Source organism: Emydura macquarii, unplaced genomic scaffold (genome assembly GCF_026122565.2).
Source record: "Emydura macquarii macquarii isolate MOO-44397 ecotype Brisbane River unplaced genomic scaffold, CSIRO-AGI_Emac_v2 contig_3249, whole genome shotgun sequence".
Classification (NCBI taxonomy): domain Eukaryota; kingdom Metazoa; phylum Chordata; order Testudines; family Chelidae; genus Emydura; species Emydura macquarii.
Window position 1 is genome coordinate 661,131 of NW_027133386.1, and position 18,123 is coordinate 679,253.

General features: G+C 52.2%; 2 protein-coding genes across 2 annotated transcripts; one reads left to right on the forward strand and one right to left on the reverse strand.

Annotated features, from left to right (window-relative positions):
• The first annotated feature begins 3,980 nt into the window (after positions 1 to 3,980).
• LOC137142742 (olfactory receptor 5AR1-like) lies at positions 3,981 to 4,925 on the forward strand. Its single transcript, XM_067532193.1, has one exon. It carries the CDS (start codon positions 3,981 to 3,983, stop codon positions 4,923 to 4,925), a length of 945 nt encoding a protein of 314 aa, XP_067388294.1.
• Positions 4,926 to 10,041: 5,116 nt separating this feature from the next.
• On the reverse strand, positions 10,042 to 10,977 carry LOC137142822 (olfactory receptor 14I1-like). Its single transcript, XM_067532289.1, has one exon. The coding sequence runs from the start codon at positions 10,975 to 10,977 to the stop codon at positions 10,042 to 10,044; it is 936 nt and encodes a 311-aa protein (XP_067388390.1).
• Positions 10,978 to 18,123: the final 7,146 nt, after the last annotated feature.

Genomic DNA, 18,123 nt, shown 5'->3' on the forward strand with positions numbered 1-18,123 from the left:
CCCCGGTTGAAGTGGGAAAGAGAGGAATGGAGGCAGTGACAGCAGTTTGGGTAAGACCCTGTCCCATGCAGCCTTCGGTTCTAACCCAGAGCCTGCCCCCGCTCCTAATCCAGCAAAGCACTTAAGCATGAGTTTAACATCTCATCTTCGCTGGGACTAGTCACCTGGTTAAAGCTAAGCACGTGATGAAGTGCTTTCCCGGATCAGGGCCTGCGTACAGAATATTCAACAGAGGGGATGTTTTAATTCTCAGTTATGAGCGTTCAGGGTGGATTCCCTCGTGATACAAATTCTCAGAGCAGTGCTGACTTTAATGGAGCTGTGACAACTTACACCCGGTCAGGTGTACATTCCTCTTCAGCTTTCTAATATCTCAGGTTATCCAGTCAGAGAGACGAAACCGTGTGTGTTCGAAACATCTCCAGTCAAAAGAGGTCAAAGCCCGAGGACGTACGATGAGCTGTTTGTAAATGAGCGCTGGAATGAGAGATAAACGTAGAACACCATTGCTAAATAATGTTTAATGAGGAGCACTTCTAAGAAAATCATGATCTGGACATAGACAGCCATTAACAGGAAAAGAAGCACAATAGTTTAAATAAAGTATCTATCTATCTATCTATCTATCTATCTATCCCCATTCACACCCACTATCTATCTGTCTATTTGGCTGTCTATCTATCTATCTATCCCCATACACCCCCTCTATCTATCTATCTATCTATATATCTATATATCTATCTATAACATAATTCACCATCCAATAGAAATCTATCATTCTGACTCAATGAGGTGGTGTGTTAGGACCAGGAATGGTCCCATCTGTCTTCGTCTGTCATATGTGCAGTGTACACAAAGGTGCACAAAGGCAGTCTTCAAATGCTAAGAACAGGCCAACTTGTGAGATCCTTTCTCAGCTTGGAAGTGACTAGATTTCCACAGAACAGGGTATGCAACACCAGATCAGTGCATGTGGTCATCTAGTCCAACCCCCTGCTCAAAGCAGGACCAACCGCAGCTAAATCATCCCAGCCGGGGCTTTGCCAAACCAGGCATTAAAGACTTCCTGAGCTCTCTTCCAACCCTACTATATGATTCTGGGTGATGGCGCTTTTCCCCTTACACCAAGGTTATACCAGAATGACTCCAGACAAGTAATTTACACCAGTGTCTGTCACTACTGGGTGTTCATTGGTATTAAACTGGTGACGTCCCGTGTCAGATTTTCTTTAAGAAACACTGGGGGAAAGTTTCTCTTCCACCATAGCAAGAATGACTCAGCTTTTACACAGTCGTTTAGGTTAAAATATTAAACAGCTGAGGCTCTTTGGTCTCCTGCCTTGGTTTCAGGTGGGCATTGGTTCTATGTGTCTCTCCTCCTACGCCAAGGATGCTGGTTGTGAGAGGGAAATTGGTACCCATGGGGCTGGCCTCCGATGACGTCTGTAAAGCACAGAGGACGATTCCCCCGGCAGATGGCTCTGCAATATCTGCCGAGCCCGGCGCCCCCCAGCTGGGCACAGAGCAGGGGACCAGGGGGAGTTGGAGGGTGAGGCGGGGCAGTCAGATGCTGGCTTCCCAGGGCTCTCCTCAGGACGGAGCGGCAGAAGAGCTCTGGAGGGAGACAGCCAGGCAGGCAGCAGGTAACGAGAAGGTAATTCCTGCAGCGCATGGGCCGAGGATTTCAGGCTCGTCTCTCAGATCGATTCCCTTCCATCGGAAAGTAGGTACCAGGCCGGCCCAGCACCCCACTAGCCCGGTATTCCCTGCCCTGGCTCCATCGAGCCTGGTCCCACCCCACATTTCTCTTCCACCCCAGATCAGACCCCTGGGCCTGCTAACCCTGGCTGGTCCGGTAACCCCCCGGGATCGGCTGCACCAGAACAGACCCCTGGTCCGGATCCCACAGCCACCTATTGGGCCCATGTCCTGGCTGGGTTAGGCAACATGTCCACGAAGGGAGTTTCACAACTCCTGCCATGGAGAGTCAGGTGGGGCTGCGAGTCTGGAGTGAGGGGCACCGGCCAAGCTGTGGGTGGGGGGATCCCCAGGACTCATGGCCTGTGTTATCCCGTCCTCAGGATCCATCCCCACGGCTTGTCCAGTGCCCAAGAATCCTTGAGGAGGAAGGATGGAGGCCGCTGGTCCTTGTCACACCTTCCCTCCCACAGCCGGGGAGAGAACCCAGGAGTCCTGGCTCCCAGCCCCCTGCTCTAACCACTAGACCCCACTCCACTCCCAGATCCGGGGAGAGAACCCAGGAGTCCTGGCTCCCAGCCCCCTGCTCTAACCACTAGACCCCACTCCCTTCCCAGAGCTGCTCTGGGAACCTCACACTAAGAGGGAGACTGCAAATGAAAAAACACTCGTCCTTTTTCCCTGCCCCGGGTCGGCAGCTGAGCAGTGGTTCAACATTGGAGCTGTCGCCAAAGCGAGGAGATGCGAAAGACGCAGGTACTGACGAGCCATTTATGGGGCACGAACAAACAGCAGAACAAAGGGGGCAAGCGCTGAGACCAGGAAGAGCTGGTGTCTCTGCTGTACTCTGGTATAATGCCCAGAACAAAGATTGCAGTCAGAGGCGTGTGGGGTCTAGGGCAGTGCAGGGTCCCTGGATCCAGGAGAGGAGTAGGGTCTAGTGGTTAGGGGGGGGGGGCTGTGAGCCTGGACTCCGGGGTTCCATGCCCAGGTTTAGGAGGGGTGTGGGGACTAGAGGAATAAAGCAGCGGGCTGGAAATCAAGGCTCCCAAGTTCCACCCTGAGACAGAGCAGCTGGGTTGCCTCTACCCCAGGAACGTGCCCCAACTACCTGATCTGGCATCTCCTTGTTGCCGGAAACTCATCGCTGGAGCAGAGCAACCTGCCCCGTGACATTTGGCGCGGGAACCATCCCACGGCCAGGAGACACTTTGGTCTGGACAAAATGACGGCCAGGTTCACGGGGAAAAGTGTTGACCTTTTTTAATTTTGTTTGGACCAGCTGTAACTGGGCACCTGGGGCCAGGTTTGGGACAGTATTTAGGTGCCTGCGGAGATTTTCAAGCACGTCGAGGTGCCCGGTTCCCTGTGCTTTCAGCGGGTGTTGGCGGTTTTGACAATCCCACCAGGTCCCTTTGAAATCTCTCCCTGAAACAGCTCTGAAAGCCTGGTCCTGAGTCGCTCTGCGGCAGAGCAGGGAGCGCAGGCTGGGTCTCCTAAGCACCCCGCTGGCTTCCTCGCTGCTGGACCACGCGGCGGGAACGTAGGTGGAATAACCGGGCCGGTAACAGAGCCCAGTCACCCTCCAACACAAGACAGTGTTAAATGAGGCTCTGGCATCCAGAGACCTCGGCCCACGGCAAAGGCACCACCCAGGGGACCTTTCATTAAAGGTGCAGAAAGGGAGGAAAAGCAGCCCCGGCGAGGGGAGAGTTTTACAAGGGAAAACCCTTGTCCTGCCTGTCAGTGTCGGAGATAGCAATGACCGTCCGTGGGGCTGAGATGGGCTGGAGCTGCCGCCGTCGTAGCTGATCCCATTTCGTGGTTGGCGGTGTGGGGGATTCAGGCGCAGAGGAGGTGAGGTGGACAACATCCCTGGCCCAGGACATCTCAGGAGCAGGATGACCAAGACCCGGGGTCCCAGGGACAGGGTTGAGGGAGGTCCTGGTGGTGAATCTTGCTCCACCAGCTGTTGTCTGCTCTTCCTCATTTCCCCTGGAGTCTCAAGGGAGGGCTGGGCAGGATGGCCCGTTCCCTGGCTACTTTGTCCACCCATCCAGCCTAGTTGCCAACGCACAATTTTGGTTCGCCAGGAGGGAGACCAGGAGGCTTTTGTTTTGTTTTGTTTGGGCTAAGTCAGGGGCTTTCTGGCTCCCTTTCCCCACCCTTGGCTGGCGTCGGCTCTCAGGAACCTTCCCTCACTTGTCACAGCTCAGCTCCTGATGGCGGTAAATGCGTCAGCCCACGTATTCCCACCCCTGCCCTTCCTCTGCTTGCAGGGGATGGACGTCCGGGAGCCGAAGGGGCGGGCAAACAGCACCTCGGTGACTGAGTTCATCCTCCTAGGGCTCTCCAGCGACCCGGAGCAGCAGCTCATCCTCTTTGGAGTCTTCACAGCCATCTACCTCATGGCCCTGATGGGCAACGTGCTCATCGTCCTGCTCATCGGCCTGGACTCCCGGCTCCACACGCCCATGTACTTCTTCCTGGGCAACCTCTCCGTGGTGGACATTGGCTACACCAGCTCCACCGTGCCCAAGATGCTGGCCAATTACCTGGCGCGGGACAAGTCCATCCCCTGGGCCGGCTGCCTCTCCCAGATGTTCTTCTTCATCTCCTTTGGGGGGATCGAGTGCCTGCTGCTGGGGGTCATGGCCTACGACCGCTACGTGGCCATCTGCCACCCGCTGCACTACGGGGCCCTCATGAGCCGGCGGGTGTGCGCCCTGCTGGCTGGGGCCGCCTGGGCCGTGGGCTTGGCCAACTCGGCCGTGCACACGTCCCTGATGGCCGTCCTGTCCTTCTGCCGGGGCAACGTCCTGCGCCACTTCTTCTGTGACATCCCCCCACTCTTCCAGCTCTCCTGCTCTGACACCCGGCCCAACCAGGCTGTCACCTTCGCCGTGGGCGGGGCCGTGATCCTGGGCTCCTTTCTGGGGACCATGGTGTCCTACGCCTACATTGGGCTGGCCGTCCTCCAGATCCGCACAAGGGAAGGGCGCCTCAAGGCCTTCTCCACCTGCGCCTCCCACCTGGCTGTGGTCAGCCTCTATTTTGGGACCATTATCTTCACCTACATCCGCCCCAACTCCACCTACTCGCAGGAGCAGGATCGGGTGCTCCCTGTCCTCTATGGCATCGTCACCCCCATGCTCAACCCCATCATCTACAGCCTGAGGAACAAGGAGGTGCAGGGGGCGCTCCGAAAAGCCCTGGCGAGGAACTAGGCAGGTGAAGGGGAGATGCACTGGCTGGAGAGCCCAGACTCCTGGGTTCTGTCTCTGGTTCTGGGAGGGGAGTGGGGGCTAGTGGGTAAGATCAAGGGGGCCAGGACTCTGGGTGGGGCATGGAGTCGAGCTGGTAAAGCAGAGACGTGTGGCCGTCCGGACGCCTGGGTTCCACACTCTTTCGTACGGGCGTGTGCGCGAACGCGGGTGCATATACAAGGGATGATTTCTCCACTTGCCAAATCTGAAAGTTTTTTTCTGGGCATTTTTCAGTTTTCAGCCATATCAGCCGTAACCTTTTTGGGTTTAGGGGAAAAAATGGTTTTTTTCTCTTTGCTGGAAACCTTAAAAAAATGGGTGGGGGCGGTGCGGGAAAGTCCATTTTCAGCTTTTAGACAAAAAGTCAATTTCTGAGGCGTCATTTTGCCACCGGGAGGAAGAATGAGGAACTCAGAGGCATGGGACACACTCCCGCTCGTTCCTGCCTCGGTTGCTGATATTTCTACCTGGGAAACCTTAAAGCAAGTTGCTTGCCAAGGACCCCGTTGTGCTGTATCCGTGGTCAATGTGTCTCACCTCTTGTTACGAAGCTGTTTTGCTAACTGCAGCAATTTCAGAACTGGCTGGAAAATGACAATTATTTTCACAGGCAATAAATAAATAAGGAAATACGTAAATAAATAAAAGCTTTGTTTTGTATTTTCCCACAAGAATCTTTTAGGGTTGTTTGGTGTTTGCAACAATAACGAACCCCCAAAAACTCATGTATTCAAAACCAGTTCTTTGTAGTCATGTTCAGCCATGAATAAAAACAGCCAGTGTTTGTTAAAAAGCGTCAGTTTCAAAAACCGATTTGGGTAAAATGCTTCCGTTTTTGGTTAAAATGTTTGGTTTTAAAAACCATTTGTGATAAAAAAACAGAAGAAAAGACTGTTTTGGGGAGAGGAGTGGGAAGATTTCCGGGGTAGATCCTCAACACATCGATGTAGTTTCATGGACTTTGGTGAGCTAAAGTGATCTGCAGCAGATCTGGCCGGTTGCCTCCAATCGAGGTGTGTCCACCAGCCGGAGCCTGGGCCCCCAGGTTCACAGACCACCACTAGCCAGGGACAAGGAGCCGTGCCGTGTTAGCCTGGTTCACGTGGACATTAGCAGCGGGAGAACCTGCCTAGAAATCACAGGGAGGTTTCTCGCCATCAGAGGGGCAAGCTCTGGAGCAGCCTCCCAATAAGAGTTTGGGGAAGGGGACGGGGGGGGCAAATGACTTTAATAGTTGTAAGAGAGAGCAGGACCAATGCTTCAGTGTTTCATCTGGCCATGGGCAGCAGTCAGGAAGGGACGCCCCCACCTCACCCCACCCAGTGTATTCTCAGGGGCGTGGTCAGGAGTTGCCTGCGTGTTTGTTCTCCCCATGTGTGCTGTCCCAGCTCTGCACAGGTGGCCAAGACACCAAACCACGACGGGCTTATCCAACAAGAGCAGAGATCCGTTTCAGAAACGAAGGCACCAGGCCGGATTTATTGCTGATGGGGCATGGTAAAAAGCGCCCTATACGTGCTGCAGGTACACTGAATACGTGTGCGTCCGGGGCAATGGACCAGCTCAACAAAGACGCCACCCTTTACTTTGTACTGGATGCTTGGGTCAAAACATCTCCCTCCAGCATATTGTCATTCGGAGGGGTCAGGAGCCCTCGTTATCTGTGGGGTGTCAGGGCGTGCTTGCGGGAGTGCTCTGTGCAGGGACGTGTGTTTCCCAGTCTCTATGCCTGACAGGCAGGCTCCCAGCCCGATTCCTGCTCACTTTGCTTTCTAATGGCAGGACTCGACGGCTACTTTCGCTGCGTCCTCAGGCCTGGCCCGTTATGCCAGGCCTCCTGTCTCAGGGTCCCACTTTCTATTACAGGGGCCGTGGGGGGTCATCTCTACACCATGGCTGGCCATGGCGGGAGATGGGACCCGGCGCTGGCTGGGCCTGGGCTCCTAGGCGGCGCCGAGCCAGCGTCTCTCCTTGGGGCGTGTGCCTGGCTGGGACGGGGCGGGGAAGGAATTGCGTTTTCCCCTGCAGCATGTGGTGCAGTCACTCGCCGGGGTTTTCTGGGCGTCTCTGCATCCTTTCCCTCCTACTGCGGGGTGCCGACGGGAACTGGTGCTGCTCCAGTCCCAGGCTGCGGCACGGAGCCGTCTCATCTCCCGGGGCCGTAGCACTCTGGTCCAATCTCAGTTGCTGGGTTGGGTGTGCAGGTGCCGGGGGTGGGGGGGTGTTGGCATGCTGCGGGTGCTCCGGGGTCCCTCCTGGCTTTGAACTCCCTGACTCGGTGACTGTATGGCTGGGCCTGGGTCGGGGGAAGCGAGAGTAAATTCCATTAGAGTCCGTGGCATAGGAGGAGCGTAGGAGTCTGTGACACCCTGTTCTGGCTGAAGGAGGTCACTCCCAGCCAGAGGAAGCCCTGGCCCCATGCAGCCGTATCCACGCCAACCATGGTCTGCGGGGCCCCTCTGTGCCCAATCTAGAGGGTACGTGGCTGTCCCGGTGGCTGTCAGGAGGCCCGGGTGCTCGGCTCACTCTGCAGCAGCTTCTAGCTCCCGCAGCCTGCCCCAGAGATGCACGTGGCGGGTCCGTTACAGGAGTCCTGGGAAATTTGGGCAGAACACCCCAGGCCTCTTTGAAAATCCCAGCCCTGGTCCTGCACCCGCCTCCCAGCTTCTCCCTAACCTGGTGTCTCCAGTTCGGTCTGAGACACCTCGTCTTGGACGACTAGCACTGGCTTTGCAGGGGAAAAGAAGGATTTCGTTCGCCAGGACTCTCCATTAAGGACCATAGACACAAGAGCTTGGAAACAGGCTTTAGGCTGGGATTTTCAAAGCTTCCCAGGGGATTTGGCCCCGAGGTCCCTTCAGTGGAAATTTCCCCAGAATGGCCATCACATTCCAGGCCAGAAGAGACCATTCTCCAGTCTGAGTCTCCTGTCCAATAGCATGTTTGACTAACCCATCCTTCAGGAGGATGCGCAGTCCCTGCTGAAGGACATTTTCAAAGCTACTTAGGAAGTTTGGTAGATGTGAAGTTCGGAGCCTTAATTGTATTTGCGTCCCGTCATCTGGCTTGTCAGATGACACAAAGGATTTTGCTGCCCTTTGGCCATATCCTCAATGGTAGTTGCTGCACGGTGAAGAGAAATGGTTTCCTCTTGCGACAAGAAGGCTGAGAGGGGACCTGACGACCCGTCTTCAGAGATGTTAAGGGCTGTTATAAAGAGGACTGGGATGAATTGTTCTCCCTGTCCGCTGATGGTAATGGACTTAATCCGCAGCAAGGGGGATTTAGGTAAGACATTAGGAAAAGCTTTCTGACTCTCAGGGTAGTTCAGCTCTGGAATAGACGTCCAAGGGAGATTGTGAAGTCCTGGTCATTGGAGGTTTTTAAGATCAGATTGGACCAGCACCGGCCAAGGATGGTCTATGTTTACCTGCCCCAGCAGAGGAGGCTGAACATGATCTCTTGAGGTCCCTTCCAGCCCCACATTTCTCCGTTTCTATGATTCTATAATATATCTACAAAGGACAGCAGGTCACTTTTCTCTTCAAGGTGGGCTGGTGCCAGCTATGGAATCAACAGAGATCTGGGCCTGTTCTTCAAACAGGAGGATTTTTGTTCTCCCCAGGAATTTACACTGGGCTTTTCAAAAAGTCAAACACCCATTGCCCCTTGCATTTCAGTTCCTTTCCACCCTACATTTCTACAATGCAATGGTCTCCGGTGGCTATCAAGGAGCATGTGTCAATGGACCCACCGCTACATACCCTGCTTCCATTGCCCACTATAGACACCTACACTGCACCACCTCAGGCCAGGTTTTCAAAGGAATTGAGGTGCCTGGTAGGTTTTTCTAAAGCTCCGAGGTGTCTAACAGTCATTGATTTGAACGGGTGTTAGATGCCTAGAGGCTTTGAAAAATGCACTGGGTGCCTAAATACCCCCTGGGCCCTGAATCCGAGAGAGACCTGGCAGTGACGACCTGCAACACCTAACTTTTAGGTACCAAGAAAATCACTGGGACCATAATAGGGCCTCACACAGCCTGACTCGGGCCCCCCAGGCTCCCTGTAGGACAAATGGGGAGAGAGACGCCTAAGAATGGGATCTACACAAGCCAGCGCGCCTAAGCCACCTGATGGGAGAGGGCCGAGGAGAGGAATGTGTGACAGGTCAAAGGTCCGGTCAGGGAGAGCCCTTTATCTGCCGGCGAGCCACAAACCGGGGGACGATAGGCGCTCCTTCGCCCATGTCAGGTGCTCTGTCCAGGGCAGATATGGTAGTCCCCGGTACCTGATGACATCTAGTCAAACATGGCTTGCCCTCCCACACGCCACCACCAAAAACCAGAAACATCTGGAACAAAGAAACGAATTAGCCAAGTGACCACCTGCCCGTCCTCCCAACCAAGCAATAACATTAACAAAGCAGTAGAAATCCCCCCAAAGAGCGACAATCCGACACAGAAACAAGAACTCCCATCTCCGAGGGGGAATATTTACTCCCTACTCCAAAAAAGGCAGACGAGCCAGAGACCCCATGAAGTGCACCTGTGACTTCGATGTGAGTGCTGACTTCATGGGGAAGTGTGCTGGTGCCATGGGGATGGGTGGCAGTACCAAAGTCTCAGACCCATGGATGGATGGAATGACGGAGGGGAAGGTAGGGAGATGAATGGATAGCTAGACAGTGATAAGCTGCTGGAGGACAGGTCCAGCAATGGCTGTTACCAAGATCAGGTATGCAGCCCCGTGCTTTACGTGTCCTGAAGCCTCCGATCCCCACATGTTGGCACTGGACAACAGAGAATGGGGACACTTGCTAATCACCCTGTACTGTTCATTCTGTTGAAGCACCTGGCATTGGCTGCTGTGTGAAGCCAGGATAATGGACTAGATGGACCATTGGCCTGATCCAGTGTGGCATTTTTATATGCGATAGATAGATAGATAGATAGATACCTCGGTGTGCATAAATGGATTGCCCATGCTGTTCGCAAGGAGACAATAATGTCATCACTTGATTCTCTGGATAACGAGACACAGAAGGAGATGCAGGGCATGGGACAAAGACGGCCACTTTATTTTTTGGAAAAGAGTCTTGAGCCAATCATTTTCCATAGAGCAGCTTTGATCTCCTTGTTCCTCATGCTGTAGATGATGGGATTCATCACGGGAGGCAGCACGGAGTAGAAAACAGCCACCATGAGATCCAGCCCTGAGACGGAACTAGAGGTGGGTTTAATGTAGGCAAAACTAGCAGTGCAGACAAACAAGCAGACCACAGAGAGGTGAGGGATGCAGGTGGAGAAGGCTTTATACCGGCCCTGCTCCGTGGGGATTCTCAGCACGGTTTTGAAGATCAGAACATACGACACAATTATTAAAACAAAGCAGCTTAAAGCAAAGCACACACTGAAGGCAATAGCCCCCGTCTCACCGAGATACGAGTCATAGCAGGCAAGCTTCAGGATCTGGGGGATTTCACAGAAGAATTGACCCAACTCATTGTTTCTACAGAAGATTATTGCGAAGGTGTTCCCGGTGTGCAGAGCAGAATTGAGAACCCCGCTGATCCAGGTACCGGTGGCCATCTGGACACAAGCTCTCCTGTTCATCACTCTCTCGTAGTGCAGCGGCTGGCAGATGGCAACGTACCGGTCGTAGGCCATGACGGTCAGTAAGGGAAGCTCAGTGGTAGCGAAGCAAAGGAAGAGAAAGACTTGGGCGACGCATCCGTAATAGGAAATGGACTTGGTGCACGTGAGGGAGTTGGCCATGGACTTGGGGACAATGACGGAGACAGAGCCGAGGTCTAGGAGGGACAGGTTCATCAGGAAGAAGTACATGGGCGTGTGGAGGTGGTGGTTGAGGACTACGGCTGTGACGATGAGGAGATTCCCCGTCAGCGCTGCCAAGTAAAGCACTAAAAACCCCACAAAGTGCAACAGCTGCAGCTCCCACACGTCAGAGAATCCCAGGAGAAGGAACGTGGTCACGGTGGTTCGGTTGGACATTTTCGTCCTCAGCACGTGGTGTGATGGCTGTGGAAGGGAAGGAGAAGGCCAGCGGTCAGGAGAGCCCCAGAGTGAACCAAAGGCTACAAACCGATGTAGCCCCAGCCTTGGCAACATAGTCACACATCAGCTTTTGGCTAACTAACTGAGCACGTCCCTGAGCAGATAGGATGGTACGAAACCCACTGATCTCTCAGATAACCATGGAAACAAATCCCCCAGAGGCTGTGCGGGAACGGCCGGCCCCGGGAAAGATGCAGAGCAGATGACAGGATGCTGTTCTGATTGACCTAGCAGGGACCCGGTACCGGAGAACAGGGAAATGGGATATGTCACTTGTCCGTGGCCATGTTTGAGAGAGGGAATTATAGGAGGGCCATCACTGCATCAGCATCCAGCTATAGTGACTGTGTCACAGGCTTTGCTGATCCTAAACCTGGCTGAGAACTGAGCCTCTGGTCCCTATGAAAAACAGCGAGGTCTGCTGATTCTGACAGCAGTGAGCTCTGGGTGCTGGTGCTCCTGATCTCCTCCCAGTCCAGCCATCGCGCATCTCAGGAGAGAAAGATTTTGGCTGCGCTCACCCCAAATGTAAAGGCACTGGTTTGTATAAAACACATTCTGTGTGCTATCAGCTTTTACCGTCTTGCAGCCACCCCCCCGAAACAGAAACAAGAAGGGAAGCAACAGAATGAATGGGTTTGAAATTGCAGTTTTATTCCACAGTATTAGCATTCCCCAGTATTTCTTAAAGCTCCGTTTCCAATTAAGGGTGGTCCAACGTTTCCTGCTTAAATTGTTTTCAAAGGAAAACGTGTTTTCAATTAATCAGATTTTCATAGGAAGTCTCAGCTATCCTCAAATATATTTCACTGATACGTCATATACATATAATATATACTTCACACATACGTGAAACCCCACTGGTTTTGGGGTGGCTTTAGGCTGAAAGAAATTCAGTTGTCAGCAATGCTGAAAATGTTTGTTTTCCAGTTGCCAAAACATGGCCAATTGGAGATTTTTTGGACTTCTATGAAAAGCCACTTTTTTTTTCTGATTAACAAAAAAAACTTCTGACAGGTTCTTGATGCATGATTGAATTGATAGCAAAAGTTTTAAAAACGAGAGTCCTGTAGCACTTAAAAGACTAACACATTTAATTTCTGTAGACATCAACTTTCGTGGGTTGTAACCCACTTGGTCCGATGCAAGGAATAGAAATCAGAGAGGCACAGGATGGCTCTGCCCGCACATCGACGCTAGCGACACCATCACAAGTCCTAACCACATCAGCCACACCATCAGGAGCTCATTCACCTGCACATCTACTAATGTGATATACGCCATCCTGTGCCAGCAATGCCCCTCTGCCATGTACATCGGCCAGACCGGACTGTCACTGCGCAAAACAATAAATGGACACAAATCAGACATAAAACATGGTAATCTCCATAAACCAGTCGGAGAGCACTTCAATCTCCCAGGACACTCTGCAGCTGACTTGAAAGTTGCCATACTTCAACAAAAAACCTTCACGAACAGACTTCAGCGAGAAACTGCAGAGCTGGCACTGATCTGCAAACTCGACACAATCAAACAGGGTCTGAAGAGAGACTTGGAATGGTTCTCTCATTACAAGAAGTAATTGTCACTGCTCACACATTCTTACTTTCTGATCAACGGCTGTGAACAGGCCTCATCTACCCTACCTGAATGGACTTTGCTAACACCTACCCGCCCCATTGTTACCTACCCTTGGCTATATATATACACCCCCTCTCTGATTTCTATTCATTGCATCTGACCAAGTGGGTTGCAGCCCACGAAAGCTGATGTCTGCAGAAATAAAATGCGTTAGTCTTTTAAGTGCTACAGGACTCCCGTTGTTTTTGCTGTATACAGACTAACACGGCTCCCCTGCTGGAAAGTTTTAAAGAGTTACAAAAGTAATTTACATGTTTGTTCTTAAATTTGCCCTCTGTATGAACACTCTAATATATTTAATCAACATAGCAAACTTACCGTAGTAGCCTTTGTGGAATTTTTCCCAGCTTGTGATGCATTCGAGCCTCTGGTATTAGAAATCACTGGTCATTACCTATCTATCTATCTATCTATCTATCTGTCTGTCTGTCTAGCTGTCTGTCTGTCTATCTATCTGCCTGTTCATCCATGCACTACCAGGACGGCTTTGTTCTCTCTCTCTCTCATGATCCCATCACTGTATTATCCAGCAACCGTTGCTGTGTCCCTTCTCTGGATGTCCTGAGTTGCTGGGTCTCTGCCGTTCCCAGCACACAGGGACCCACTCCACAGATGCTGCTGCCCTCCTTGTGCAGGCTCAGCTGAGAGGTGCAGAACCACACGGGCTCAGGGACTGATGGCCCCTCCCAGCTGCAGAGCTGATCCCGGCTGGTGCAGGCTTCAGACACGGGCACAGCCCAGGCTGCCCCTGCTCTGGGGCTAAATAGCTCGATCCAGACTTCAGGGCTGCGAGCCCAGCTCTGATCTCACATCTGCAGCAAAGCAGCCGGACAGCCTGCGCTAGAAGACCCCCTAACCCCACAGAGGGGAACAGCATCTGCCCTGGATCTCACACCATTCCAGCATCCCGGGAGGCACCCTTGGCTCAGCAGAGGCAGGGCAGAGGCACAAAGGGTGTTTGCAGAATAAAATATATGTTGGTAGCACGCCCACGGGACCCACAGTAGCTAAGGGCCTAGTGGCACCAGAACCGCAGCCAGCCCGGAGCGGTCTGTTCCTTCATTAATGGCACGTCATTCCCTCGGGGGGAGCAGAGATGATTTTCTCCTGCGTTGCGTCAGCAGCTCTTGGGATGCAGCCACCGGAGGAACCCACAGCTCAGGACGCCCCAGCTGCTCGAAGCGGGTCGCTCAGAGGCAAAGACTGGAAACTCAGGGCCAGGTCCTGAACCGGTGTAAACGGATACCGTTCCGTTGATAGGCCAGGGCTATTTCCAGCAGCTGGGTCTCCGGCCTGTGACAGGGTCAAATCCGGATCCTTGGCATGCGAATGTAAACTGAGGACAAGACCAAAGTTCCTCCCCACGCTGCACGTCCTTCGCTCTTTGTCCTGTGGGACTAGCGACCAGCGTAGCAGCTAACAGGGACGGAGCCAGTCCTTCCCACGGGGGCAGGTCCGGAGCCGTGTGATGTTTTTAAACATCTTTAATTCACTTTGGTTGTGTGCCTGTCAGTGAGATATGAAGGGCCAGCCCCCAGCCGGTATAAGCCGCTGTGACGCCACTGGAGTCGATGGGGCAGCTCTCCATCTGGTGTGTCAATCATCTGTAATTTCGCTGGAACCAATGGGGCCTGGTCCCCAGCCAGCATAAATTGGCAGAGGACTAGAAAGCTAGACCAGTTTCCATGGGCTGAGTGTCTTCACCCGGATGCTCCGTTTGTCCTCGTCCTTGTATCTGAGAACCTCGTTGCTCACCACCGCCATCCCAGGCACTCTGCAGAGTCAGGCCCCGTCTGCATTACGCAGTGAGGATGACGAAAGGCAGCTTCACTCGCCCTGACCCTGTAAATGTCTACACTAGAACGGCGCGCCCGCCAAAGTCAGTAGCCCAACACATCCACCAAACGAAACTAAAGTTCCAGATTTAGCTAACAAGTCAGTGGGGCAGAGATGTGAGGGTCAGATTTCTCAGCTCTCCTAGACCAGCGCCAATGTTAGCAACAAGAGGAAGGTCAGGGAAAGTGGGGGCCCCTTATAGAACGGGGCAGGCAACCTAGCAACAGAGGATGTGGGAAAAGCTGAGGTACTCAAAGCTTTTTCTGTCTTCACGGACAAGGTCAGCTCCCAGACCACTACACTGGGCAGCGCAGAATGGGAAGGAGGTGAACGTCCCACAGTGGTGAAAGAACAGGTCCAGGACTATTTAGAAAGGCTGGACATGCCAAGTCCATGGGGCCGGATGCAATGCACCCGAGGGTGCTGAGGGAGTTGGCTGAGGTGATTTCAGAGTCATTGGCTATTATCTTTGAAAACTTCGTGGCGATCAGGGGAGGTCCCTGATGATTGAAAAAAGGCAAATCTAGTGCCCATCTTCAAAAAAGGGAAGAAAGAGGATGCGGGGAACTACAGACCGGTCAGCCTCACCTCAGTCCCTGGAAAAATCGCAGAGCAGGTCCTCAGGGAATCCATTTTGAAGCACTTAGAAGAGAGGAAGGTGATCAGGAACAGTCAACACGGATTCACCAAGGCCATATCCTGCCTCACCAGCCTGATTGCTTTCCGTGATGAGGTGACTGGTTATTTTTAACAAAAACCTTCGCTAAAGTCAAGGTATATCATGTCCACTGCTTCCCCCACATCCACAGAGCCAAACAGGTTGTCCCAGGGGTGGATTGGGCAGACAGAACCCTTTATTGCCTGCTTGTTCCACCTCCACGCCGGGAGTGAGTCACGAGGGGGTTACTTTACAATTCTTTTATCCATACCGGAATGTAAATGTGTACATTTCCAGCAACGCCCCATAGACCCTGATTTGGTTACACTGACCCCTATACAATGAATATTAACAACTACATGATGAATACAATTATACCCACCCCTGTTTGTTGTTCACAGGATTACCATACCGAGGGCAGACACTTCACCCTAAAACCTCTACATTTTACACTAACATTCGTTGCAGTAAAGGCATGCCGGGGGGAGAAGGAAGATAATGCTTCCTTCCCACCAGAGGCCTTGCACAGGAATGGTGATAGACTCATCCCCTGCACAGATGGCCAGGGAGGGAGGAGAAGAAAGGAGATAACAGACTCTAACTAGAATTCACAGAAGCAAAGTTTGCCCTTGCCTTGACTCTGTTTCCTGTCATTTACGCCTGGCCGTTTGTCCAGCTTTTAACTTTTTACTCTCCTACACTTTTCATACGATTTCCCCTAGTATTCTTGGTGTTGGATGAAAGGACTATAAGGTGGATAGAAAGCTGGCTAGATCATTGAGGTCAACGAGTAGTGATCAATGGCTCCATGTCTAGCTGGCAGCCGGTCACAAGCGAAGTGCCCCAGGGGTCGGTCCTGGGGCCGGTTTTGTTCAACATCTTCATTAATGATCTGGAGGATGGGGTAGATTGCACCCTCAGCAAGTTTGCAGATGACACTAAGCTGGGGGGAGTGGTAGATACCCTGCAAGGTAGGGATAGGATATAGAAGGACCTAGACAAATTGGAGAATTGGGCCAAAAGAAATCTGATGAGGTTCAACAAGGATAAGTGCAGAGTCCTCCACTTAGGAAGGAAGAATCCCATGCACAGCTGCAGACTGGGGACCGACGAGCTAGGCAGCAGTTCTGCAGAAAAGGACCTGGGGGTAACAGTGGATAAGAAGCTGGATATGAGTCAGCAGTGTGCCCTGGTTGTCAAGAAGGCTAATAGCATATTGGGCTGCATTAGTAGGAGCATTGCCAGCAGATGGAGGGCAGTGATTATTCCCCTCTATTCGGCTTTGGTGAGGCCGCATTTGGAGTATTGTGTCCAGTTTTGGGCCCCCCACTACAAAAAGGATGTGAACAAGTTGGAGAGAGTCCAGCGGAGGGCAACCAAAATGATGAGGGGGCTGGAGCAAAAGACTTATGAGGAGAGGCTGAGGGAACTGGGCTTGTTTAGTCTGCAAAAGAGAAGAATGAGGGGGGATTTGATAGCAGCCTTTAACTACCTGAAAGGGGGTTCCAGGGAGGATGGAGCTAGGCTGTTCTCAGTGATGGCAGACGACAGAACAAGGAGCAATGGTCTCAAGTTGCAGTGGGGGAGGTCTAGGTTGGACATTAGGAAAAAGTTTTTCCCTAGGAGGGTGGTGAAGCACTGGAATGGGTTACCTAGGGAGGTGGTGGAATCTCCATCCTTAGGAGGTTTTTAAGGCCCATCTTGACAAAGCCCTGGCTGGGATGATTAAGCTGAGGTTAGTCCTGCTTTGAGCAGGGGGTGGGACTAGATACCTCCTGAGGTCCCTTCCAACCCTCATCTTCTATGGTTCTATGTAGAATAGCTCCATTTGCTTCACCAGTGTAATGCTGATGAGGCTCTGGCCCGAGACTCTGGTCTAAACTCAGTCGTGACATGAACACTGGTGTAAATGACTTGTCTGCGGTTATGTTATGTTGTGGTTCGATTTGGAAGGGTTAGATATTTATTGGTAAATGTCGATAAACTTAGAGTGCATCACGCACAGACACACTGACAAAAACTATTTCCATCGATAATAACCAAAATTTACAGCTATGCAAAGTAAGAAAAAGGCTGCTCGATAATTCGTTAGCATTTGACTTAAGGCTGTTTACTTTGTACGTTTTGACATGTGAGGCTGTTAATTTTTTTTAATGGTTATAAAGCTTCAGCTCGTTGAATATCAACTTTCACTGTCATTAAATAACTATTATCTGACCCCCCTCCCACCCTCCGCATAATTCCCTGCAACTGATCCATAAGAATGGATAAAACTTGACAAAGAAATTCTTAAAGCACATAATATTCTGCAACTGTGGACATTTAAATGGATACAAACTTGGAAAAGAACGCTGAGAAATAAACATTGATCTCCTCCGCTGTGATTATAAAAGAATAAAACTCAGCTTCTCCCGCACCTGGTTGTGACCGTGGTGTAAGTGGGACAGACCCATTCCATGTGCTGAGCTGACGTTCGCATCCCACCCAGGGTAAGTCCCAGCTGAGAAGGGCCAGGGACCGTTCTTGAGCTAACAGCAATCTCCATTTGTCATGCAGACAGATTTCTAACTGATTGAGGCCGTCAGGGAGGTAGAATCTGCTGAAGAAGAGGAGAACGATTTGGGCAATGCATGCAGAACAGGAAATCGACCTCAGGGAAAGGGCCATGGATGTCCTTATGAGCAGGGCCTTATGTCTAGAGTCTTCCATGGCCAAGAAAACGGGAGGGCGGAGACCTTCCAACACAGGAACAGCCAGAAAACGAGGCGTCACGGACCTTCCGCGCGTGCTGACTGGCATCGCTCCGTGAGCTAGGCCAGTTCCCACCAGCTGGGGATCTGTCCCCGTGGATTTCAATGGTGCTGTGACTGATTGAGACCAGCGGAGAACGTGCCCCCGTTGAGTAAAAGGGAGCTCAGCCAGTTTACAGTAGCTGGGGATCTGACACA